The sequence below is a fragment of the Lutra lutra genome, chromosome 3 (genome assembly GCF_902655055.1).
Source record: "Lutra lutra chromosome 3, mLutLut1.2, whole genome shotgun sequence".
Lineage (NCBI taxonomy): Eukaryota > Metazoa > Chordata > Mammalia > Carnivora > Mustelidae > Lutra > Lutra lutra.
The window spans coordinates 200,473,463-200,498,509 of record NC_062280.1 but is presented as its reverse complement, the minus strand read 5'-3'; the positions used below and the strand labels follow the sequence as shown (position 1 = coordinate 200,498,509).

The following is a 25,047-nucleotide window of genomic DNA, read 5'->3' as shown; positions in this document are numbered from 1 at the left end:
TGACCAGGGCGAGACCAGACACAGCCACCAGCTCAAGAAGTCCAGCTGCGTTCCACTGCACATGAGCCGTCAAGACAGACATGTTCTGATTCCGGTGCTTCTGAGCCCATGACTGGCTCAGAGAAAACCGTGTCTCAGGCAGCCCAGGGACACGTGTACTTGGTGACCCCAGGGGTTAGGAGACTGCGACAGGGTCTGAAGTCATGACTGTGTCCCGCGGAAACTTTAACAAGGATGGCCCGGCACAGCGCACGTCAGGACAACACATACCCGTTCCAGGAAGCACCTCCCAACCAGCTCCGGGCAGTCCGTGTAGCTCTCCAGCTCCCTGAGGAATATCCTAGGCAGAGAAGGTTCCCCTTAGGTCACATGAAGAGCCAGAGGAGACGCCAGCCGCGGATAAATAATGCTGCTTCCCAGTTTCCTCTTATTTCTGACCCGGGACAGTCGGGGACTGTGAGCCGGGCTCCCCGGGAGTTGCTGCGGCAAACTCAGGTTTAAGCAGACCTGGCCCCTTCATGGGTCCCTTCGGGTCGCTGGCGTTGGTGTCCACACAGGAGTTAGGACAGCTACTTCTCTACCGGCTGGACAGGGAGGCGGGTGGGAGCCGGGCCTGCTGTGAGCACCCGCCCACACCCACCCCGCTCTGCAGGTACGCGCCGCCCGGGAGCCTGGAGTCAGTCCCACCTCGGTGGGGGCTCCCTGGGCTCAGCTCACTGCGGCTTCGAGCCCCCAGTAGCCCAGGCCCGTGGCCTGGCCCGAGCTGAGGTCATCTGACCTATGCCCCCTCCGTGGGAAGAGAGGGGTCCGAGGGGTCCAGCAGCAGATGGGTGCCCCCCTGTGAGCAAGTGGGTGACAGGCCAAAAGCATGTGGTCGGACCGAAGTCCCCAGTACCCCCACAAGCCCAGAGGAGGCTTCACTGTCAGTCCCACTGCCCCCTCCCCCACCGTGCATCCTGTGTCTGCCTCCACACGTCCTTTCCCACACGCTCACGCAAACTGCCACGGGCAGCCAGGGGTGGGTGGCTGCAGGAGGGCCCTTCATACCTCCCCCAAAGCCACGGCCGCCGCCGCCGACAGCACTCATGAGGGGAGAAGAGGCAGGACAGGAATGTCTGCCATTGCCTCCTTCTCAAGGACAAACTTGGGGACAAAATGGGCCTTGCCCAAGTGGTGTGACTTTGGTGCCACCCCAGAGGGCCAAACGCTGAGGGCCACACTGAGCGGGGCTGGCCACTGCTGGCCCGACAGGAGCGGGGGGTGCTCTTATGTCCTCAAAGCCCCAGCTACTGCCCAGCGGGAGGACGGGCCACCTGTAACGGCCCGCAGGTGCCTCCCAGCTGAGCCACTGTCCTGCAGCAGCCCCGGAGCACTTGTCCCTGGGAGGAGGAAAGGATGCTCTCCACTGGCAGGCCACGGCCCGGGGCCTGCGTGCAGCCGGCTCCCGGTGGGCGTAGTCTCAGGGGCAGACCCCACCGGGCAGGCGTGGTCAGAGGGGGGCCTGACCTGTTATGAAAGTGGTAAATTTCCTCCATGTTCCCAAACAGAATGTCCTTCTTGTTCTGGAGACCTGGTGACACGAGGTGCGCCATGAGCGGGTTTTCGAGTTCTGCAGCGTAGCCCTGCGGAGGAGGGGAGAGGCTGGGAGGGACGCCGGGCTCCGTGGACTGTGACGGGCTCTGCGGACAGTCAGCAGGTAGGGGACGCCTCCCAGGACTTAGAGAGTGAATCCACCACGATGAATTCATGGACCGTTTCTGAGATGACCACCCAGACCCACACAGAGAAACAGGAGTGACTACAGATGACGCCATTTTTAGGGGTTGTAAGGGCTTCCATCCTCTGCCTTTCAACCTCTTGACACTCATATAACTGGTATAAAGGAGAGAAATTTTATGTGTACTCCGTGATGAATCATTTCAGTGTCTACACCCCTGTAACCACCACCCAGACCAAGATCTAGAACATTCCAGTGCCTACAAGCCCCGAGGCCTCTACTCTGCTCCTCCACACAGACGGGGCAGCTCAGCTGTTCCTGCAAGGGAATCCCACACAGTCCTGTCTGACCCCTGCTCCTAACACACTCCTGGTGTCAGCCACGCTCCCCCGCAGCCACGTTCTCGGGACAGCCACACTCCTGGGGTCAGCCACACTCTTAGGGTCAGCCACGTTCCAGAGTCAGCCACGCTCAAGGGTCAGCCCTGCTCCTGGGTCAGCCACACTCTGGGATCAGCCACGGTCCCAGGTCAGCCACGCTGTCTTCCTTGTTGCTGGAGCAGGTCCCTGTGCCGAGGCAACCACATCTCCTCGTCCCTGGTCCCACTGATGGATGAGTTCTTTCCAGCTTGGGGCTGTCTGAGTAAAGCTGCCGTCCTCCTCTCACGCTCTCTGTGTAGGGTGCGCTAGCCTACAGGCTCTCGGGGGCGCCTCTGCTGGTCCCCTACGCAGGCTCACCTCTAGGACACAGAGCAGCTCTTCCACGTAGACCCGTTCCGTATCCAAGAGCTCATTCATCACATGCCTGTGGCCAGAGATGTATTAGAGCTGGAAGGGCACAGAGAGAAGCCCCCCAAGGTGGGATGCATGGGGAAGAGGAGGGGTCAGGAGAGAAGCAGCACCGGCCTGTGGTGCGGCGAAGTGGAGCCAGGGGCTGGTCAGGGCGGTGAGCATGGCTGCACATCTGTCTCCGGTGAACCACACGGTCTCACCACTGGAGGCTTGAATGGGGGTGGGGGGGGGACCGGCCATTTCAATCACCAAAATTCTGCCTAAGGAACCAGGGACAAAGACTCTTCTAGGGAAAACCAGCTCTGTCTTGGCTCTGGATGTGGTCTCACCAGACAGACCCACGCGTGCCCACATGCGCTTTGTGACACCCACGTGGGGGTGGACATGTACAGACCCCACCCCCTCGGGCCCATCGATGTTCAGACCCCCTGTGGCCAGAGGCTGAGATCTGAGAGGTCGCACGTGCCGTACCTGGACCAGACACTCACCTCCGCAAGATGGCCAGGCTCTCCTCCTCATCCCCTGTGGAGCTGCTCCGTCCTGGCCGGCTCTCGCTCATCTCGCTCTGGGGAGAGAACCACACGCGCTGCCTCCAGCGTCCAGACACGAGAGGGTAGGGCCCTACGACCTGACTTCAAGGAACCCACCCTCACTTCTGCTGGGTAGGGAGCTGCGGTCCCATGCAGGGACGGTCCCACGGCATGGGCCAGGCAAGGGAGCTGGGGGGCGGGACTGGACCAGAAGGAGAGCCACCATGGGAGTGCGGCCTGGACAGTGGCCTCACCTTGGCCCTCCTGTAGGGCCCTCTCCGGAGCCCGCTGCCCTCAGAACTGTTCTCAGAGCCTCTCCGGCTGCCTGGTTTGGGAAGAAAGGAGGAAGGAAGGTGTCGCTTCGTATCTTCCTGCCTGCAGGGGAAAGGCCACACCTGGGGGCTGGGAGCGCCTGGCACTGTTGCAGAAACCGGAGCAAGCCCCTGTCCCCCCAGGAGGGGCATGGAAGCCGAGGAAACGCAGAGCAGAGGGAGGCAGGTGGGAGACCGGGGAGGGAACATGGAGCCGAGGCTGTGCACACACGGGACCCAGACCCCCCTGGGCCAGGGGCACGGTCTCCTCCGATGGAGACGCATGTTGTGGAGGCGATGGGAGGGAGTCGGTTCTCCAGGGTCTCACCACCTTACGGCCTCCTTGTCGAAGCCCCGACGCGGACAGCAGGCAGAGGCTGCCACAGAAGGGGCTCTGGGGAACGGTGTGGCCACTCGCTCGGCCTCGGAGGAGACCACGAGGAGCTGGGGCTGTGGGGGTCTTTGGGCCGCGGTCGGAGAACTACTCCGGCAACAGCACCGAGGACAGACAGGCTGAGACAGACGAGTCCAGAAAGAGCCCCGTGATGGCTAGCAGACAGTACGCACTGGGCACGTGCCAATAACACTTTATTTACAAGGGCCCGCCACGGCCTGGAAGCACAGCGACAGCACACACCTGGAGAGGGGCAGGGTGATTTCGTGAGCGCCTCTGGCCGGGGGGCCACGGGCTGCACGGGCCGCATCTGCTTGGCAGCCAGCTTCTTCAGGCTGGCCTGTCTCCGGTGGAACATCTCCTCCATGCCCTCTTGCTTCTGGAAGACCTTTTGCACGTGCTCCTGAAGGGACAGGGTGAACAGACTCGTGAGTAAGAGACGCCACCAGTGTCAGAAGCAAGCTCTCCCCTGTGACTGGGACTCAGCTGCCACACAGCAACCCTGCACTCGAGCGCTTGCTGTGGCTGGAGACGTGGGACGGCGGGACGTGGACGGTGGACTTGGGGTGAGAGTCCACTGGAAGGGAGGGACATGAGGCCGCCACGGGTCTGAGGACAGTGGGCCGGGCGGGAGTGGGGCCCCGGGGTCAGTGAGACATGTGGCAGGGCCCGCAGTGGCTGCTCCAGCAAGAACACGGTCCTTGCAGGGAAGGACCCTGGGGGCAGGAAGACTGCCCTGGAGGAGCCGCTGTAGGAAGAGAAACTGAGCCGCACGACTGTCCAGGACACTCTGAAAGGTCACGGCAGGATTCTTCCGCACACCCCGGAGTGACTCCCCACTGTCGGCACAGGCCCGGCTCTGCTCACCATCAGGTCTTTCGTGAGGATGGATTCGTAGTCCTGGTAAATCTTACTGAGCTCCTGGATCTTATTTTCTGCGCCAGTCTCCAGAAATTTCTCGATTTCCTGCAGGGCCGCCTCGGCGCCATCCTGGGACTGGCACTTGTCCACTGGCTGCGAAGCCAGCAGGTAGATGCCCTGGTCGCACCATTTCATGGACTGGACGCAGCGAGCGTGGCCGAGGGAGAGAAGGGCACCATCAGAGGCCGTGTCCTGGCGGGTCGGGAGGCGTGCTCTGCCTGGCCTCCTCCCGGCCATCCTGCCCCCACCACCCTGATCTGGGACTGTGTGAAGTGCCAACCAACACGGGGCCCGGGCGGAACTCGTTCCCACAGAGGCCATGCAGGAAATTAGCCATACGCTGGCTTTGGTCCTTGGGAAGAACCAACCGTCAGTGGAGGCAGGGAATTCTAGAGAATGGGCCACGGGGACTGTGGTTAGCGGGGACTGTGGTCAGTGGGGGCTGCGGTCCACGGGGAAGGACCCAGCCACGCAGGGACTGTGGTCGGCGGGGACTCTGGTCTGCGGGGAAGGACCCAGCTACATAGGGACTGTGGTCGGTGGGGACTGTGGTCCGTGGGGATGGAGCCTGACGTGGGGTGGCAGCAGGGTTCTCACCGCTTCCAGGAGGTGGTGCAGCTCCAAGGACTTGCTGAGTAACTCCCTCCGCCGCTCCACCTCGGCCGTGAGCTGCTCACACAGGTGCCGGAGCTCGTGGCACTTGGGGCGGATGGAGTCCACGGCATAGTGCTTGCTGTCGATGAGCTGCTCGCCCTCCAGGGACAGGCCGCGAGCACGCTCCACGGAGGCCTGCGGAGACAAGCCAGACGTGTGGCTCAGGGTCGGTCGGTGAAAGCGCACAGCCTTCTGGGAGGGTCAGCGGGCTGGTGGTGGGGGTGGGGAGGTGACAGTGGGAGGAGTCTGCGGGGGGGGGTTGAGAGTGGGAGGGGTGGGGGGTGAGAGTAGGAGGGGTCGGTGGGGTCAGGCAGAGGCTGTGCTGCCCTCCCTCGGCTCTGGAACGTCCTCCATCAGATGGCGAGAGAGCCCCCTGCCCCCGCCTGCCCAAGTGATAGCCTGGTGCCCTGAACACCCCCAACTGCCCACTGCCCACACCCGCCCCACGTGCTCACACTCGACTTGTCCTCGAAGCTGGTGAGGTCCTTCAGGAGGTGCTCTGCGTGCGCCCGGCTGTTGCCTACGTCGGTGAAGGTTGCTATCTTCTGGGCCAGTGCGTCTAAGGAGGCTTTGACCTGAGACACAGGAGGGGCGGGAGGCCGGGGCCCAGGTCAGGCATGGAAGGAGGAGAGAGGAGCCAGGCCCTCCTCGGAAAGCGGGGCAGAGGGACACACGCTCAGAAGTCACAGCCTACGGGGCAGCTCTCCCGTGGGTGAGAACAACGCTCTTCCTCTGAGCCTGGGAGCGAGGCACGATGTCCGCTGTCACTGTTTAGCCAGAGTAGGACGGCCGCGCCTACACAGAGAAGCGGAGTCGCCAGCAGCCAGACGATGGACAGGCAGGAGAGGGGAGAACCAAGCTGTCCCTGTTTGCACAAGACCTAATCGTCTATGTAGAAAATCCCCCAAACTCTGCCAAACTAACAGAATGTAAGTGGGTTCAGCAAGGTGTCGGGATAAACGCACGAAAATCAGTTGTATTTCTCCGTACAGCAAGGAGTAAGCAAACACCAGAATTAAAACCACCATCGACAGTTGCTCACAAACGAACGACTCGGGTGTAAAATCAAACCAAACCCCCAGTGAGCTGGTCTGAAAAGTGCCAAATGGTGGCGGGAGCCTCGGAGCACCCGGGCGACGGACGCTGTCGACTGCAGGGCCGGCGTGGGAAAGACGGCGACGGGCCCCAGAAGCAGATGGAACACCATTCCTGTCAAACCCAGCAGAACTCCGTGGATCTAGAAAGATTGTTTGAAAACGTGTGTGGAAAAGCAGAGGAACCGGAGGAACTAAGATGATTTGGGGCTCGAGAGGTGGGGGAGGAAAGGCCCACCTGGCCTCAAGTCCAGTGCACGGCCCGAACCGTGAGACGGCGTCGAGGGACGGACGGGCCCGAACGGATCCGCGCACCCGGTTCTTGACGAGAGGGGAAAGCAGGCAGCCTTTTTGACAAAGGCCGTCAGACACCCAGAGACGAAAAACCGAGCCGTGCCCTGACTCGGCCCACGCGTGGCTTAACTCAGAACGGATTGTGGGCTTAATCGAAATCGAAGATGTCACAGAGGAAAAGCCCTGGAGAACATACTCGGGACCGAGGTTTTAGGATCGATGCCAGAAGTATGATCCTTCACAGAAAAACCGACAAAGTGGACTTTATCGAAACGACAACCTTTGGCATCGGAAAGCCCGTCCGAGGATGGAGAGATGCGGACCAGCTCAGGAGCAGCTGCTCCGGCCTCACGCCTGACCAGGACTAGGAGCCAAATCCCAGCTGTGAAACACCCAAACCCAAACCCAAACCAAGATGATCCAGTCAGAAAATGGGCAGCAACGGGAGGAGAGGCTTTTCCCCTAGATGGACCGCGGACTGGGGAGCCGGGAAGGCGGCTCCACGTCACCGGCCGCAAGGGGGACGCTCGGCAGAGCCACAGCGAGAGTGGGGCGTCGGCAGCAATGAGGGCGCTGAGAAGCCACGTCCCTCCCGCCTGCCGCTGGGCGCACGAGGTGGCGCTCCGGGAACCGGTCGCAGCTTCTCAGCCAAACGTGCGGCCACCACGACCTGTGGTCCCGGGTCTAACCTCGGAACGACAGCTATGTTCACACAAAAAGCCGGATGTGACGCTGATGACACTTTTTCACCACAGCCAAATCCTGGAAACTGCCCAGATGTTCCTCAACAGGGGAAGGGTAAGCCGTGGCTCCCCCGCTCCCCAGGACCCTGAGTACCCAGCGGCAACAAGAGTGAACTTGCAACACCTGCACTGACCCTGCAGAGAGCCAGGCCCAGAGGGCTCCCCACTTCTAGAACATTCCTGAAGTGACGGCATATGGAGACAAGAGTAGATCTGGGTTGCCAGGGCTTCAGGAGGAGGTGGGGTGGGAAGGGATGGGCCTCAAAAGGGGGATGAGGGTTCAGGACGGGGAGGGGTAGGGGGATGAGGGTTCAGGAGGGGGAGGGGTGGGGGGATGAGGGTTCAGGAGGGGGAGGGGTGGGGGGATGAGGGTTCAGGAGGGGAGGGGAGGGAGGGGATGTGGGCTCAGGAGGGCAGGGGTGGGTGGCATGGGAGGGAGGCGTGTCTACAGTAGGGAACCCGGGTCTGCGCTGGGACAGGATATTCCGTGTGCCGACCGCGTCCGCGTCAGCCCCGCGGCCCCGAGCTCGTCTGAGGAGACGCGTCTCTGTGGGAAGCCGCCCGAGGGTCCGCGGGGTCCGGCTGGGTTATTTCTCAAACACACACGAGTCCGCCGCTGGGCGTTCGTCGTGAGTCTGGAGAGCCTTCCGCAGCCCCCCGGAAGGAGGGGACGCAGGACTCGCCTTTCTGCGGGTCACACGGGCTGGCTGGGGTCACCTCTCCGTCCAACCAGAGCTCCCGCATGCGTGTGCTACTGAATAAATCCCGTGTTCCCCGAAAGGTGACTTTCAGGACTCTGGGGACATCGGGACGCGCGGTCCGCTCACCTGGCCTCGGCCACGGTCTTGTGGCCGTGTCACACTGCACTTGGGGTCCTTATTTCTCGTGCACTTGGGAGTCCCCCCACCTTGACCAGAGGGACCAAGAGAAATGTCATTACGTGGCAGGACAAGGACACGTGGACGGCTCGGCACGCTCCCATAAATAATGATCAACAGCTTCGGTGGAGTCCCATCCAGACTGACACCATGGCTGGCCTTATGCCCATGCGTCACCCCTGTGTGTCACCCCGTATCACCTGTGTGTCACCCCCGTGTGTCACCAAGTGTCACCCCCACGTCACCCCACAGCACCCCTGTGTCACCCCGGTGCGTTGTTACCCCACAGCCCCTGTGCTATGGAGCCGGCCGGACTGTTGCTCTCGGTTCTGTGGGCCCGGGGCCGTGTCAGGTGCGCAGCAGGCGCAGGACACCGGGTGAGGGAGCGCACAGACGGCCCCGGGACCGTCCGCCAGGAACGTGGAGGGCAGCGCACGCCGACCGCAGACAGCGGAACCTGCTGGGGCAGCGGCTCCCGGCCACACGTGCCGGGGTCTGGTCCCGCTGGGTCTCGCGGCTCGTGTGGCAGACAGAGACCGCCGACTGCCACGGTCACCTGGGCACCTGGGCCGCCGCGGCCGGTGGATCTGGGCCACTCGCCAGCTGCCTGCGCTCCGGCCACTCACCTCGCGGAAATCCTGCTCGAACTGCCGCAGCTGCAGGCACTGCCGGAGCTTCTGCTCGTGCTTCGCCCAGAACTCATCGAAGGCGGCCTCGGTCTCGGTCAGCTGGTCCAGGAGCCTGGGTGCCGGAAAGGCCGTATCGGAGCGGGTGCCTGACCTGGGCTGTGGGCTCCGTGTCTATGGCCTGCCACCCCCCTGCCTCCCCTCTGTGCACTGCACGCGGGACTCACGGGGATGACCTGGCCGGGGCCTGGTGGACAGGCTCCCCGCAGAGCCGCTGCCCCCACACCTCATGCCTGGGGGCCGCCCGCACCCCTGGGGTCCGCGGCAAAGGGCAGGGCAGAGCAGGCAGTGGTTTGGGCTTCCGTCTGCTGACGTCCGCTGGAGGCAAAGTGGGCAGCGAGCCGACATCCCCTGACCCCGCACCTGCTTTCTCTGGGGTTTGGACGGCAAGCTCGTTGGCGGTAAGGACACGCGGCGCCCTTGCTTCCCGTTAGGAGGAGGAGATGGGGCCCCTGTGTCCTCTGTTGCCCTGTCCTCAGGCCAGGGCCTCCTGCTCCCGCCCCCGGCCAGGGCCCTCACCTCTGCACAGTGGTCTGGTTGTCTAGCTGGTCCTGGTTCAGGCTCTGCTCCCCGCACTTGGCCAGAGGCTCCCTGATGTTCTCCAGAAGGCTCCGCCCCTCGTCCAGTGCCAGCTTCATGTCCTCCTGTGGGAACAGCACAGTGCCCAGCACCCGGGCTCACTCCCATGTCTCCCATAGAGCTGCCAAAGGACGGCAGGCGTCCAGAGATTCCTCTGGCTGTGGCCAGGGCACAGTGAGGGCTACGGGTCACTTGGGGGCAGCGGGAGGAGGTAAGAGACCAACAGGAAACCGGACCTCTACGTGCCTGCTTCCGCGGCGTCCTCACCGCCAGAAGCGAGGGGAGTGAGGGTTCCTGGGGGTGGGGCCAGCCCTGACCCAAAGCCACGGCCCGCCCAGCTCAGGCTCCCTGGATGCTGCCTCCCAGACCAGCCCGCTGTCCCCCACCTGCTGTCTGGGAGGTGTGGGCAGGCACCCAGCCTTGCTTGTGCTAATCAGCAGCAGAAGCTCATGGCCAGCGGCCTGGCCGTCTGGACAGCAAAGGAGCCGCGCAGAGAGAGGCTACAGGCTTCCAGCTGCTCTCAGGCCCCACGGCACTCAGGCCGCGTGCAGGAGAGGGACGTGCAGTCCTCGGAGAGCTCGCTGTGGTTTTGATGTGGCCGCAGGCCGGTCTTGCCCGAGGCACAAGGGGCCCCCTCCCCTCCCCCATCTCCCACAGAAGCCACACGTACCTTCGCTTTGTCCTTCTTCTCCGTGTGTGCGCAGAGCACTGAGTTCGTGGACGGCACATCGTTGGGCAGCTCCGTCTCGGCCAGCTCGGTGCCAAAGGATTGCAGCATCTGAGCCGTCTGCTTTACCATGAGGGCGAAACCTTCGATCGCCTTGGGAAGAGGGGGACCGTCACTGAGCTGTGCACCGCGCACCCTCCTGCTGCCCGGAAAGCAGGTGTCTGGTGCGGAGCCCATGGGGGGCATCCTGGGGCAGAGGAGGTGCCCCAGCCAGCTTGACCCGCATCAGCAGAGGGGCTCCTGAGCCCCCGACTTGTCCAGAAACCTACCGGGCTCTGTCTACACGGGTCTTCCTCAGCTAGAGTCATTCTACGCTCCGTCTCCCCCAACCCCAGGGGCCGTCCTTTCTGTCCAGTCTCCGAGCCCAGAGAAAACCCCTCCCAGACTCGTTACTCATGTTGCTGCTTTAGATGACTGAGGTCCACTGAGACCATCTCCTCATTCTTGGGGAACACAACTGAGGTTACTGGGAACACGTCTTTGGAAACGGCAGCGTCGTCATGCAAAATCTATCCGGCCGATCAGGTCGGGATCAGGGAGACGTACAGACCACCCTGCATGCGGCCGGCCGGGGACTCACTGTGCGGTGACACAGCCACCTGGTGTGGCTGTAATCCAGGGTCCCGCCCAGGTCCTCGGTGAGCTGGGACTTGTCGATGTAACCGTGTAATTCTGGTACTGAGCTCAGCATTATGACCTGGAGGACAGAAGCCGCCCCCATGAGGAGACCACCCAGCAGATGGGGAGGGATGATGCTCTCCTGCTGGTCATGAGCGGCGGCTGCATGGACAGGAGGCATCTGGCTTTGGGCCCAGGCTTAACTCCTGCTCTACCCCTCCCGGGCTGGCCGACCAGCTCTCGGGGCCTCGGCACGCACTGGGCTGTGACGACTGAAGTCAGCATTGAAGGCTGGCATTTGAGCCCCAACGAGAGCTGGGCTCACAGCTGACACTGGGAGTCCTGCAGGTGCTATCAGCAACCTGGGGGGCTCCTGGCGGTAACTGAGCGGGACTCTGCCTCGAAAGGACGTCAGTTTGTCCCTATGCCCACAGAAACCCAGTGGGGTCACCGCAGGCATTCCAGAGTCCGGGCTGTGCCCTTCCGTGGGACCCAGGACGCTCTCCCCACGGACTTGTCTCGCTTGCCCTTTCTGGGACATTCTGTCCACGAGTTCTGGATCAAGGCACAGACGTTGCTTTGTAAGCTGTGGGACAGATGCTAGCAGACGTGTCCTGAGAGGGTTGGTCCAAATGGCTGTGTTCACCGTCTTGGGTGTCAGTTTAAAGCTCGGGTCTTGCCCAGGAGGTTCTGTCCCCAAAGGATGCCTGAGATGTTTCTGATCGTCATGATGTGGGGTGTCGCTGAATCCCACCCCCCGGGATAGCCCCATCACAGAGGGAAACACAGTCCAGACTGTCCACAAAGCCGAGATCCTGCGAGCCATGACCTTCAGGCAGAAGCAGCTGAAGCGTCCGCGAGGCGGCCGGGGTCTCAGCAGAGAGGACTCCACCCTCCAACAGCAAAGCCCATCTCACCACCACATGACCAAAGCCTGGCCACCTTCCCCGTGACTCCCATGTCCCAGCTGAACGCTGCACGCGCTTCTCATACGTTTACATGACAGAGAGGATGTAGGACCGCTTCTCTTAACGTTTTCTGTGCAGCCTGAGGTCAGCACGCAGCACCCAAACCGGACATTTTGCTAAAATGATCACATTTTAGCAGGGGTGGTCCCAAGAGGATGTTTTCTACTTTCCAAGGGTTCTTGGCAATGGACCGGCAAGCTGCAGGCCCTGGCGGCGATTTCTGTGACCCTGTTCCTGAGAACTCACTGATTTGGACCAGTGGTGCCCTTTGCGGGGGAGACACGGCCCTTGGGACGGGTCCCGTCCACTGTCCTTGGACGTCTGTGTCACGACCTGCAGCAGCCAGGTTCGCTTGCCCTGAGTACGGGAAGGCTGGACACGTGGGGGCACGAGGCTGGAGGAGACCACGCACTGGTGGCTTTCAGGCTGGGCCACGACCATCCGGCGGTGTCTCCATGGCTTTGTCCTGGCCCGTCCCCAGGAAAGGGGCCATCAGAGGTGAAGGCGTCTAGTGCTTCAAACCGGGAGTGCAATGGCGTCCCCAAGACCCCCGGCCTGTGGTTTAGGGCTGCTGAGGGCAACTCGTCCATGAGCCCGTGACGCCTCCCTCAGGGCCCCTGACCGCGCAGAGCGCCCGCCAGCCGGCGCACCGAGGAAGAGGCACAGGCCTCATGGACAACCAATGCCACAGGACGCAAGGGCCGGCAAATGCAATCTGGTACGTGCGGTCAGGAGCTTATGAGGCCTGGGGCTGGCCCTGTACGTTCTCATCCTCTTTGCACCAGAGAACAAGTGATTTCCTGGAGGACACATGCACCGGGGCCCCTCGCCCATGCTGCCCCCAGAGGACCCGGCGAGACTGAGCAGGGGTCACGGGAAACCGGCTTCCTGTGGGCACCCAGGTAAGGGACCCTACGCGGCCTTCTGTTCTCAAGGACGGGGACGGAGGCATGCAGTGCCCTCTCTGGGGCTGCCAGTGCCGGGGGCCACCCACCCTGCTGCTGGCTCCCTCGCTGGCCCCCATTCTCCTGGCCCCTGCCTTGTCCTCAGCACCGGCAGAGCCTGTCCGTTCCTCACTAGGAGGGTGACGATGGCTCTCAGCCCGCTGGCCTCTCTTTTTCTTCAGCCTGACCCTCGCCGGTAAGAATGTTCCAGACGTGTGGCTCTCAGCGCCTGCACCCCACAGCGACCCGCCCAAGGCACAGTGGGGACGCGCACTCCCCGGGGAGCAGCAGGGAGGGAAGGCCCGTGTGCGCGGACCAGCCCTTCCCACCAGAGCCACGTGGTCTGCATGGCCGCCGTGCGGGGTGGGCCCTGGGAGCTTCGCTCTTGCACATGGCCCAGAGCACAGTGACAGACACTCAGTCTGCCTGCAGCGTGGACACAGGACACACTTACCGGCACCTTCATGTTGAAGTCATCTCTGTTGAATTTGAGCGCCAGGTCTGAGAGGGTCCTTTGGAGCAACCCCGTGGGCCGCAGAACCAGCACAAGCCGGAGGTTTGCCGGGAAGGACGCCTGCAGGGGGAGAGCAGGGCCGTGGGCCGGCGTGTGGCGGGGCATGGGGCCTGGCGCCGGCCATGGGCCGCATAGTCCGCATGGGGGTATGAGCAGAAGTGGCTGCTGACACCGGGCTCTGGAGGGATAGCCCCCTTCTGAAAAGGAAGGAGAAGGTGGGGCTGCTGGCAAACACCCTGAGGTTAGCAGCTCTGAGTCTAAAGCTCATTACACTTGTTCCAGGCCGAATGGCGAACCTCAGAGTCACATATCAAGTCCAAACCCCAGTGTCTTGGGACGTGACTTTCAGAGACAAGGTCTTTCCAGAGCTGACCCGGTTTGCACGAGGTCATTACCGCGGCCCCTGAGCCAATGTGCCTGGTCCTTACGGAAGGGAGACACTCAGGCATGGACACACACGGAGACGCCATGTGAAGACGGCAGACACATCTGCCAGCCGAGGAGCCCCAGAGGTCACCAGGAACTTCCACAAGCTGGGGACAGGGACCGTGTCCCGCTCACAGCCCCAGGACCAACTGCCAGCACCTACACCTCAGACCTCCAGCTCCAGACTGTGGGGCAGTGACTCTGCCGTTCCCAGCCCCCCAGTCTGGGGGCGCTTTGCGAGGACAGCCCCAGGGAACCAAGACACTTGTCAAATGAACAGGAAGCCATAGAGACCCTCAGATGTGTCGTAAAACAAAGACAGGGATTAGCTCACATGCCTCTAGAAACAGTCACCCCAATACACTCGCAGACCAGCCCTGCCCACAAGGGGCGTGACCTCGGGCAAGTGCCCGGCCTCCCTGTGCCTCTGTTTCCCCATCTGGAACACTCAGCATTCTGTGCTTGCACGGAGCCTCAGAAACGAGGCATGACAGAGTTTTAGTAAAAGCCCATTCCAGGCGCCGATTGCTCCCAGATGCTGATTTCCAGGGAGACCCCGTCACTGAAGGCAGAGGTTCTGAAGGAACTGAGTCGGATTTCCACGCGGCTGTGCCGAAGCAGCCGGAACATGATGTACAGCAGAGAATGGCACAGCCTGAGATGAGCAAAGCCCGCGGGGCGGCCCGGAGACCCTGCTGTGCCCACAGCTCCGTGTGTCCCAGCGTCTTCACCGTCTACTGGCCGACGGACGCTCCAGCTGCCGCTGTACCCCAGGGCTCCTCACATCTGCCTGCTCTCCGTAGGGCCGGTGGACTCGAGCTCCGGCGCCAGGAGCCAGTAGGGAGCCGCCCAGGCCTTCTCCCTGTGACCCTCCCCATCCTGGCAGGCGTCCTTGGGGACACAGAGGCGCCTGTCCATCTTCGTGAGGCCCTGGCAGCAGGACCTTGACAACACGTGTGCCCTGGGCCACCTTCCTCCCTGGGAAGCAGTCACTGCCTGGGTGTGGGCTGCCATTGAGCCGGTGACACCCCTGGTTGGGCCTCAGACCCGGGGCCCCCCCGAGTGTCTGATCTAGTGGGTGTCACAGGGGCTGGAGCTCCTGGGAGAAGCCGGTGCCTTAGGAGCAGGGACCCCGGGACAGTTCAGCTCCTGGCCCACAGGCCTTGGGGTCCCCCAGGTCAGCTGGTGGTGGGGTCCTGGTCTCTCCCCCAAAACCCCACAGCCAGATCTGCACTGAGCAGGTCTCTGGGGCCTCCAAGGCTGGGCCTGATCTCCATGTGACAGCAAGTCCCCAGAGCAGAAGAAAAGCCCAAGAAGGGCCCTGACTGAAGTCTGGACCCGTGGGCGTCAGAGTGACCCAGGCTGGTGCCTTTGCCAGTGCCTAGACTGGTTGGTGGTTGGCCCTTACCCCGGGCTCTCCTGGTTGCCCCTTCCTCTCACGCCCCGCGGCCAGTTCCAAAGCCAGTGACTCTCCCTCTGGCTCCTGCCCTGGGCTCCCCACTCCTTCCCTGAGCAGGCTCCACTCCCTGCCCCACACCGCCCTGAGCCCATTCCCCATGGAAGGGCCACGGGGACCCTGTGAGGAGTCAGCCGTGTTATGACACCCTTCTGAGCAAACCCTCCAGAGACATCCCCACCCTGCAAACAGACCCGAGTCCAGACCCTGCCTGCGACAGTCTCCCCAACCTCAGCCCTGCCTGGTTCCCCTGGGGCCCGAGGGCCTCATTCCACGAGGAAACGTACCTGTCCCCACCTCTCTTCAGGTTCGCCCCCAAACACTCAGGTTCCCCAAACACACATCTCCCAGCCGATTCTCCACTGTGCATGCCCTCGACCCAAGGCCACCGATGACCAGTGAACATCCTGGGGCTCCCATCCCTGCCCGGCCACCACCTGTGGGCCACAGGGCCCTCCTCGCCTTCCCTCACAGCTCTTTGCCCCCTGCCTGCCTGCACACCAGGCCCCCATGTTTGGGCGTGCTCCCACACCTCCTTGTTGGGGTTTGAACTGCCACCCACTGACTGCTGACCCTGGGCTATGTCTCCAGCCCTGTGCGCTGGGCTTCTGGTGGGAGGCCCCCCCATACCTGTGGGCACCGTCATCCCCAGGGCCCCTAGGGCGCTGCTCACACTTGGTCATCCGTGGCCTCGGGGTGGGAGGAAGCTCGCACCCTCCCCAGGGTCCCCGACGTGTCTGTGCGGCCACTGTGGCCCTGGGGACAAGACGTGGGCAGCGGGGTGCTGAGCCGTGTCCCAGCATGGCCGGACACAGCCTCCACATTGGGGCACATCCACCTGCTGGCCTGCATCGGGCCTGGGGCACCCCGAGGTATCCCAGCAAACCATGCCAGGTGCCCACGGTGAGGCGCCCATCCTGGGTCCCGTTCACGTGGACAGCCCATGCCGTTCGGCTCCTTTGAGCAGAAAGGAAATGACTCCGAGGAACACTGGTGAAGGTCGGGGGCCCCGCGGGCAGATTCTGGGTCACCTTCGAAGAGAGGGCTGCACCAACCTGTCACCAGCGTCTGCGAAGCTTGCCACCACCATTTCGGGAAAGCTCCTTATGAAAGTCTCCCTCCAGAGATGACAAGGGTCATCTTTTCTAAATTTCCATATCGTTTTTATCACCCTCGTTTGGTCCTCTTGGCAGGTGTGCTGTGAGGACAGGAGTTTGGACTTAAAGAGGAAGCAGAGTCCGTCCCCCCGAGATTTTAGGAAAGTGAGCTCCGTGGGCGGCGGGGGTGGGAAACACGCCCTCCCCCGCCTGCTGTCTGCTCTGGTCTTTCCGATTCTTCCCCTACTGGAATCTTCCATGGACAGCGTAGCTCTAAGACTCTGGCCGTGTGAGAAGGCGTTAGGGATCCACACACACATCTGAACACAAAGACCAGGAACCAGACTTTGGGCTGGAATCAGCTGTGTGTACTAGAGCTGGGAGATGCCAGCATTAGGGTTTCACTGTGCAAGCAGGTAACTGGAAGGAGGCTTTGGGATGACAGCCGCGGAATTCCTCGGTGATCACAGGAGGGTCGCAGCAGGCTCTGTGAGGTCAGAGAACGTTGTCTACTTTCCGACTTAGGGATGCACAGTGTGATGGTCACACTAAGGTCATGTGGAGACAGAAAGAGGGTGAAGTGGTTTCTGGATAAACATCCTCGAGGCTCCTGTGAGTCCAGTGTCACCTCCACCGGGAGGCCCTCCTGGGGTTCACGTTGCTCGTCTTCACCACTGTCGGTGCTCAGCACTTTGGGCACAGACTCCAGCAAGTGGCACCTGCTAGGAACTCACCAGCTTGTTCAGTGCAAGACTGTTCTTCCCCGTGTGCAACCCGCACACAGTACGCTCTAGCTCTTCTGCACACACGGACGGCCCTGGCCTTCCAGGTGGAAACCACAGTCCCACCCCACGCAGACTAACGCCTCCTTCCGCCGGAACTGCCTTCAGCTGCGTGCTCTGGGACACACACGAGCTTGAATCAGGCCTCTCACCATGGAAACATGCACACTCCGTCACGCGTCCCCAGAGGCTCACACCCATGCGTCCTGCAGGGGCTAACATGGGAAACGGAGCCCCAGAGGAGCACGCCCGGGTGTTTTCCAGAAGACACCTCATCCGTGGCCAGTGCGGACCGTCAGGCTGGGTCCACTTGTCTGCCCCTTTGTCCTCCAGCTGTGACCACGACCATGACAGGCGAGCGCGCCCATCGCCCCCGGCAGCCCCGGAGAGCTGACACCGGAGACCTGGCAAGCCTGCTTTGGAGGACCCTGGACTCGGGCTCCTTAATTGTCTGTCCCGAGCCAAGCTGAAGGCTTCTGGACAGAAACAGCTCCTCCTGATGAGGGAGGCCTTGCTCAGGAGCCGGCGCACACGGTGGCTAAAAATAGCCCCAAATTCCAGCCTTAGGGGTGTGCGGTATTGCACTCGGGTGGCCAGACCTATCTGCACTGTGCCACCGGCTGGCAGCAAACTGTGGCCAGGCGCTTGGGGGCTGTCCATGGGGCAGAGCTGCGCCGCAGCAGGAATCCTCTCAGGGGCCCCGACCGGGCTGCTGCGGGGAGATGCTTCCCCAGAGCGCCCCCGGAGGGAGCACAGGCCACTAAAGCCGCGGTCTGGTCCACAGCCACAGAGGACAGCATCACTGGGTCCACTCTGTCCCCAGCCCGTTGTCTTGCACGAGGACGAGCGTGCCAGCTCTGTCTCCCCCGGCCTGTCCCACCGCACAGCCACGGTGGAGGTCTCAGCACACACGCCCGGGCTCAGGGATGGCCGCCACACCCAGGGCAAGGGGACCCGGCTCACAGCCTCCTGACCTCCCTGTGGGACGGCTCAGCACTGCCTCAGGCACCCCATGTGTCTGCAGCTCAGCTCATGACCCGCGGCCCGGCAACGGTGGGTGGTCCGCACCCCAGCGGGCCGCACGCTTCTTGTTTCCTCTGTGCTCTGTTCTCCAGTGCCCGGTGCCCGCGCAGCTCCAGGCACGGAGCAGAGGCTCCACAAACGTGCTAACCGCACGCGCGGGTTTTGGGCAGTGACAACGCAGTAAATTCATACAATAAAAAGAACTGGAGTTAATGAGAAATCCTGACAAGTGTGGAGATAATGCTAACTGCTGGGGCTTCCAAGCCAGTATTGGGAGCCCCGAGGCTTACAGGGAAAAAGAAACTAAAAGCTTCTGTTTTAATTGTGTACAAATTTGTGAAAACGTTAAAACTCAAACACAAACTTTTCAGTTTTTTCACAAAACAAAGGTTTAAAGATGGGCCGGCTGGCCTTCGAACCCCCTTGGCCATGCAGTCACGACACAGGGACCCGGGATGGGCCTTGGTGAGAGGGTGCGGCTCGATGGAGGGGGTGCTCGCAGGCCACCTCAGGTCTTAAAAATAACATCTCTCTTTCTTAAGAAAACTATCCTGTGTTTGGGGACGCTCCTGTGCCTACCCAGGAGCGACCGACGGCCTCGAGAGACATTCACGGACAACCCATCTCGCCCGGGGCCTGGGCTGGGCGCCTGCTGCGGGAAGATGGGCCAGACCGCCAGGAACCTGTGACGAGCATGCTGGAGTGGCCGTCCTTCCAGAGCGGGAGGCTGCGTGGGGCACTGCGCCGTGGGGAGACGGGGAGCAGGAGGAGCAACGGGCAGAGGCAGTTCCGTGCTGGGACAAGGGCCTTCCGGGGACAGGCGTGTGTGCAGAAGAGGAGACGCCCGTGACCAGCACAGAGGACGGGCCCGGGAGGGCGTTGTTAGGTCAGGGTTAGATAAACGTCAAAGGCCTGAGACTAAATCTGGAAAACGTCGTTATTATAACTGTGTTACGTTCTGGAACAACAACATACTTGGCTGGGAACATTTTCACGTTCAACCCAGGCCCGATGTACTGATTTAAGAGATACTCTTCCTAAGTCTTCTGTGCATCTGCCCCGTGGTTCTAGCATGTCGTTCTGACTTGGCCTCTGCCACGTGACAGCACGCACAAGCCCACTCTAGAGTTTAGAACAAGGACGTGGACACGTTGGCTGTTAACTCCTGATGGCGTTTCCCAGTGCTTCGTGGGCCTCACCGGATTTTAAAGGGAGAGCTAATTTCATAACGAGCCTACTTCTTCTGAAGCATTTCTAAGTGTTTTGATTTGTTTCAGATAAACGATGGCACAGGCCACGTGTGGGGGTGGGGATGGGGAGAGGGACGCGCACTGGGTGGTACGGGGACACCTTTTCTCAGAAAGACAAAGGTGGGACCCGTGAGCCCAGGGACATGTTTGCACCGAAGCTATGCACAGGACAGACAGCGGACTCCGAGCCTCCAGCCACTGCGGTGCCGGGCAGCGGACAGTGAGGCATCCGTGCGGGAGGGAGGGGTTCGTCTGTCACAGTGGGAGCCGCAGCACAGCCACCTCTCGGGTCAGCAACCAAAGATGGTGTGTGTGTGCGTGTGTGTGTGTGTGTGCACATGTGTGAACACAGACCCAGAGCAAGAGGTTAAGGGATTTCCCTCCATCAGGTTGGGTGTTTAAGACGTGCATGGGAGCAGCGGAGCTGTTTGGGCCAGCGACCGCGGCCGTGACTGCTCCTGGTCCCCTCGCTGCAGTGAGCCAGCATGGGTGGCACGCTCCATGTGGAGCTTGTGGGCAGGGCAGAGCTGCCGACTTAACTCTTCCCCCCACGCCCGATCATCACCGCAGGCTCAAAACAGACAGCACGGAACCACACAGAGCCGCCCTTCTGAGCGTAGAAGGTGGCCACGGGGTCGCTGGCTATAGGCCCGGGTACCAAGGAGGGTCAAGGTGTCTGGGTTGCTGGAAAACTAAAGGGTAAACACGCCTCTTGGAAAGGAAAACGTCAGTTAGGGAAAGCCCCTCAGCACAACTGCAAATTTGTCCGTCGCCCGAAGATTCTCTGGATGACACAGGACGTGCCGCTAATTCAGGACCTTGTGTCCCCTGAGGAGGGACACACGCCCTCGGGGTCGCCCCGACCCAATGGTCAGAACAAACCAGCTGCTGGAGCGGTTTCTAAATGATAAGGGGCCCGCTCAGAGCGACCGCGTCTGAGAATACACACACGCACACACACGTGCGCGCACACACACACGCACACGCACACGCACACGCGCACACGCGCACGCACACACGCTCCAGTGAGTCCAGCAGCCCAGGGGGCCGCGGGGCCTGGCACACTGCACAGTCGGGCCAGCAGAGCGCAAGCCATCACCAGGCAGACGGGCGGCTAGGGCAGAAGCGGTGCTGTCATCCAGCCCAGGGGACGGGCAGGGGTGGGCGTCACAGAGCCCGGGCACCCACACTTACTGCTATCCGCAGGATCGACGCCTTCACGGACGTCCATTTGTCCTGCCTTCGGTCTATGACCAGGATGAATCCGATGCCAGCATCCTGCAAGCTGAAACGGGGACAGAGATGGGCGTTAGCATGAGCAGGCTCACAGGCGTTCGCGTAAGCTCGGAGGAAACCTCACATGCCGGGAAGCCCGGGGCGGCTTCCGCCCTGCACGGTGAAAGGCTTGCCAAGTCGGCATCTGAGCAGACAGCTGCGTTTCCATGAGCCTTGTCCGGGCAACCTGCAGAGCGTCTTATCTAAAGACGGACAGACACCCACTGTGTGCTGCTCACACTCCCAGCCCCACGGCGGCCATCTCGTGGCGCAAAGACCCCGGCAGACCCCCCTTGCGACCCCTTCTGTTCCACCCCAACAGCCGATCATGGTCCTTTCCGGGTTGACCAGGCGGCTGCGCCCTCCAAAACAAGTGTTGGGCTCCAACGCCACATCGGTCCTGGCATCTGAGGTCCCTGCATGTGTCCACGTTATAAAATGTGGCATTGCTTGACGGCATTGCTACGCTCTGGGGAGAAGATCCCCGAGGCGTCCACAGGCTCACAAGCGTCTGTCAGCAACAGGAGGCTAGAAGTGGCTCCCTGTGGCGATGGTGCCTGTGGCAGAGAGAGCACCAAGTGGCCACAGAATGACAGGTCTGACCTCAGCCAGCACACACCTGAGTCTCCATGGGGACCGGGGAGGTCCGGTCCGTGGGACAACCCCACAGCCAGGCCAATCGTGTGCGCCGGCTGCGGCCGCCAGCCCAACCCTGCCACGGGAAGAAGGACCCAAGGTGCCGACGTGAGTTGCTCATCTCCAAGTCTGTAACCTTCTGTGCGAAGCCACCTGGGTGTGACAATCAGGACGACACAGAGCAGGTGCCAGTGATGCAGCTGGAAGGCTGGGTGGCTGCACACGTTACGTAACAAAACCAGGGCTGTCCACGTGTCCTTCCTGCTCCGCTTTCAGGGGGCGACAGCCATGTGCAGAGCAGGGGTGCGGCTGGCTCTGTGTGCTCCCCCGCACCGGGGAGGAGGGGCTCCACTTGTTCCCTGCGCTCTGGCTCAGTCACGGCCACAGCCTTCGGGGGCTGCAGGCCCAGGCATCAGCTTTCGTCCAGAGTAGCCCTTCTGTGTGGACACGGGCCCCCCGTGCAGCCCCGCGTGCACCCCTGGTCAGAGCCTCGATCGTGCTCCACACCGGGCCCCCTGGCGCTGCCGTGGAATGGGGTCGGCTCTTTGGCAGGGAAGGTCTGTTTGTCGCTTGAGCATCGGTGCCGGCAGTGGGGTCCACGGCAGCCACACTCCCCACACGCTGCCCGCAGCCGGCCGGGCTGAGGCTGGGCGGGCCAGCGAGGAAGCTGCCAGGCGAGGGGAACCCCGGTTCCCACACTCTGTCCTGGGCTGGCCACGGGAGCCCGGGGAGCCACGGCAGGGAGGAGAGGAGACAGCTTCTCCGGGCAAACTCTGTCCACAGCAGGGGCTCTGCCGAGACCGCCCTCCCAGCCACGCAGCCACACAGCCCCCCTGGAGGGGTCGCACAGCCTCTCAAGCCCTGAGCAGAGATCGTCACAACCACCGGACCAGGAGTACGCGCCCTGTTTTCCAGGAGAGGCACTGCCAAGGGGGCCGGCGATGGGCCAGGTCTCTGGGGGCTCCTCGAGGTACACGGATCATCTCAATTTCCCTCAAAAACGGGCACCCAAACGCTGTCAGCCTCTTGGGGCTGCTGAGAGGGCGAATGGTCATTCCTGAAACCCATCAAGGGCTTGGTAACTGGATTCTCACTCTTGCTGCCTGACCCCATGTGTCCCCTCTGCAGAGAAGAAGGCCCAGCTCCGTGTCTCCCCTTCTCGCTGAAACGTCCCCTGGAGGGGACTCCCTGTCATCCACGATGGGTAGGTTCCCTTCACCATTCCACCTCAGACGTGGGAACCCCACAGCTCGTTGGAACTTCCGAACCCAGAACATTCTCTCCTGTGGCCCAAACGCACCCATTTTTTGCCGCAAAGCCCACACACTGGGCCCCACACTGAGCCCAATGCCCTCAGCTGAGTGTGGGCGTTTATGCAAATGCACGGCCATGGGCAGGGCCAGGGGTGCTGGCCACGGGCAGGGAGGGCCCCAGGGCCTCAGCCCCTCTCCCCATATCCCTTTCACACTGCCATCATTGTCATCAGAAGACCAGCGTCACACATAGGCATTGATCAGAATACGGCAAAGCGCCTGTCAGCAGCCCAAATTAAAACAAATTAATAAAATTACAAGTGAAATACAAGGAGGGAGGGGCGCCTGGGTGGCTCAGTCCGTTAAGCCTCCAACTCTCGGTTTCAGCTCAGGTCTTAGTATCAGGGTTGTGAGTTCAGGCCTGCACTGGGCTCCATGCTGGGCATGGAGTTTGCTTAAAAAATGTGTGTGTGGGGGCGCCTGGGTGGCTCAGTGGGTTGAGCCTCTGCCTTCGGCTCAGGTCATGATCCCAGGGTCCTGGGATCGAGCCCCACATCGGGCTCTTTGCTCTGCAGGGAGCCTGCTTCCTCCTCTCTCTCTCTCTGCCTACTTGTGATCTCTGTCAAATAAATAAATAAATAAATCTTAAAAAAAATGTGTGTGTGTGTGTATTTATTATAGATATATAATCTATATTTATATTGTATTTGTCTGTATATACACACGCACAAAGAAATTCTACATTAACTTATCCCGAATGCCAGATCTACTTTTAACCCTCGTGACAGCCCCACAAGGAGGGGGGCTATCTCTCCAACCCAGGGTCGAGAAATGGAGGCTCAGAGAGGTTCAGTCACTTGCCCAAGGTCTCACAGCAGATGAGCACAGACGGGCTAAACCCCGGATTCTGACTCTGGGTCCCCTCAGACAGTAAGCTGTCTCCCGAGCCAAGTCCACCCCCTGGAACAGAGCGCCCCTTCCCACCTCTCCCATCCCTGGACAGCCCCCTACATGGGCCCAGGCAGGAGCCCTCCTCGGGGTCTCGGCCCCGCTCCTGGGTGTCAGGGGATGTGCTGAGGGAGCGCTGACCCCAGAGGCAGACGCTGAGGCTGCCCACATGCCAGACCCAGCTTGGGCCGGGACACCCCTCCTGTCTGCCACCACCCTGGGGACTCTGGCCCACAGCAACTCAGTCTTAGGAAGCTGAGGCATCTTCAGGACGTGGACACTTTCTAGCTTCCCACACGCCACACAGCTGCTGTTCCCGAGCAAAGCCATGTAGTCCGTGCTACCAACAGCTGGGGACAGTAGCACTGACCACACCTCCCAGAGGAGGGTCCCGCTGTGTCCCCCGAGGGAAAGGACTCAGGGGAGCCCTGCTTCCAGCCCCCAGCCATGGGCCTCTGAGCTCAAACATCCAGGGAACAGGGCAACTCATGCTAGCATCCCTGAGAAGCCACCCCCCAGGGAACCCGGTGCTCCAGGCTTGGGCTGGTGGTGTGGACGGGGATGGCAGTGGGAGAGGCCGGCAGCCACACTGAAGGGTTCCAGTACGCAGGACACACACGGCCCGGCAGACGGACGGACGGCTGCCTCAGACCCTGCCTTGGCTGGCTTGGAGTGGCCTCTGGCCAGCCGCCCAGCCTCTGAGTGAGGCTGACAAGCTCACATAAACTCTGTTTCTGGGTCCACCACACCAGTGCCCTCCCTAACACCTGGGTGGCCTTGGTGGCCCAGGCCCATAGCCCTGCCGTGTGGGTGCCCCTCCCCATCCCTGGGCAGGAGCAGGGAGCGGTCTAAGAACAGTCTGGAAGCAAGGGCTGGGCGGTCCCCGACAGTGAGCTCTGTGGTCAGCTGCACCCCTAGGCCCGCCCCTGGCCAAGCTGCGCTTCGTTCCCAGGCCCGGCGGGGACGTGGGGGACCTACTTGTTTACACAGGCTGGTCACAGCCCCGGCTGGAGTCGCAGGCAGAAACCAGGCTTACGGGGCAAGAACATGTCGGCAGAGGGTGGCCGTGTTGGGCACAGCAGAGGGATGGAGCCGGTACACCCCTGCGGACCAGAGCACGCTGCCTCTCCCACAGCAGCATGCACACGGGACTCCAGGGGTGGTAACGTGCAGACCCAGACTCTGAGGCCCCAGTGGGCCACCTCTCTGAGGAGCTCCCAGAGGCCACTGCTGCTGGTGCAAGACAACACGGCCAGTCCCGCAGACAAGCCCTGAGGGCTTCCTGTGAGGCAGAGGCCGTCCCAGACCCAAGCTTCTGTCCCAGAGAAGGACACTGGGAGGCAGGGGCAGGGGGTAGCAGCTGCTGGACCTGAGGCCTGGGCAGGGCCAGCAGGCAAGTGAGGCAGACAGGCGGGGTGGGGGGCAACCGAGAATAAGCTGTCCCCAGACTCATGATGACGGGACATTGGGGTGGAGCGGAGTGGAGGGGCTCAAGGACAGGGCAGAGAGGTGTCGAGGGGCGTCCTGCTGGCGGGACG

General features: G+C 61.9%; 1 protein-coding gene across 11 annotated transcripts in view; it reads right to left on the bottom strand.

The window, feature by feature from the left end:
- MCF2L (MCF.2 cell line derived transforming sequence like) overlaps positions 1–25,047 on the bottom strand; it is a 118,729-nt gene that overhangs the window by 12,635 nt on the left and 81,047 nt on the right. For all 11 annotated transcript variants that reach the window (XM_047720460.1, XM_047720462.1, XM_047720466.1 and 8 more), the window contains exons 4-18: positions 20,592–20,682; positions 13,304–13,423; positions 10,900–11,016; positions 10,263–10,412; positions 9,533–9,657; positions 8,954–9,068; positions 5,774–5,893; positions 5,262–5,453; positions 4,611–4,802; positions 3,987–4,146; positions 3,293–3,363; positions 2,997–3,073; positions 2,455–2,521; positions 1,507–1,622; positions 271–340 (exon numbers count right to left, since the gene is read on the bottom strand). In XM_047720460.1, coding sequence (XP_047576416.1) covers positions 271–340; positions 1,507–1,622; positions 2,455–2,521; positions 2,997–3,073; positions 3,293–3,363; positions 3,987–4,146; positions 4,611–4,802; positions 5,262–5,453; positions 5,774–5,893; positions 8,954–9,068; positions 9,533–9,657; positions 10,263–10,412; positions 10,900–11,016; positions 13,304–13,423; positions 20,592–20,682 — 1,783 coding nt within the window. The remainder of the gene's footprint in view (positions 1–270; positions 341–1,506; positions 1,623–2,454; positions 2,522–2,996; positions 3,074–3,292; positions 3,364–3,986; positions 4,147–4,610; positions 4,803–5,261; positions 5,454–5,773; positions 5,894–8,953; positions 9,069–9,532; positions 9,658–10,262; positions 10,413–10,899; positions 11,017–13,303; positions 13,424–20,591; positions 20,683–25,047) is intronic.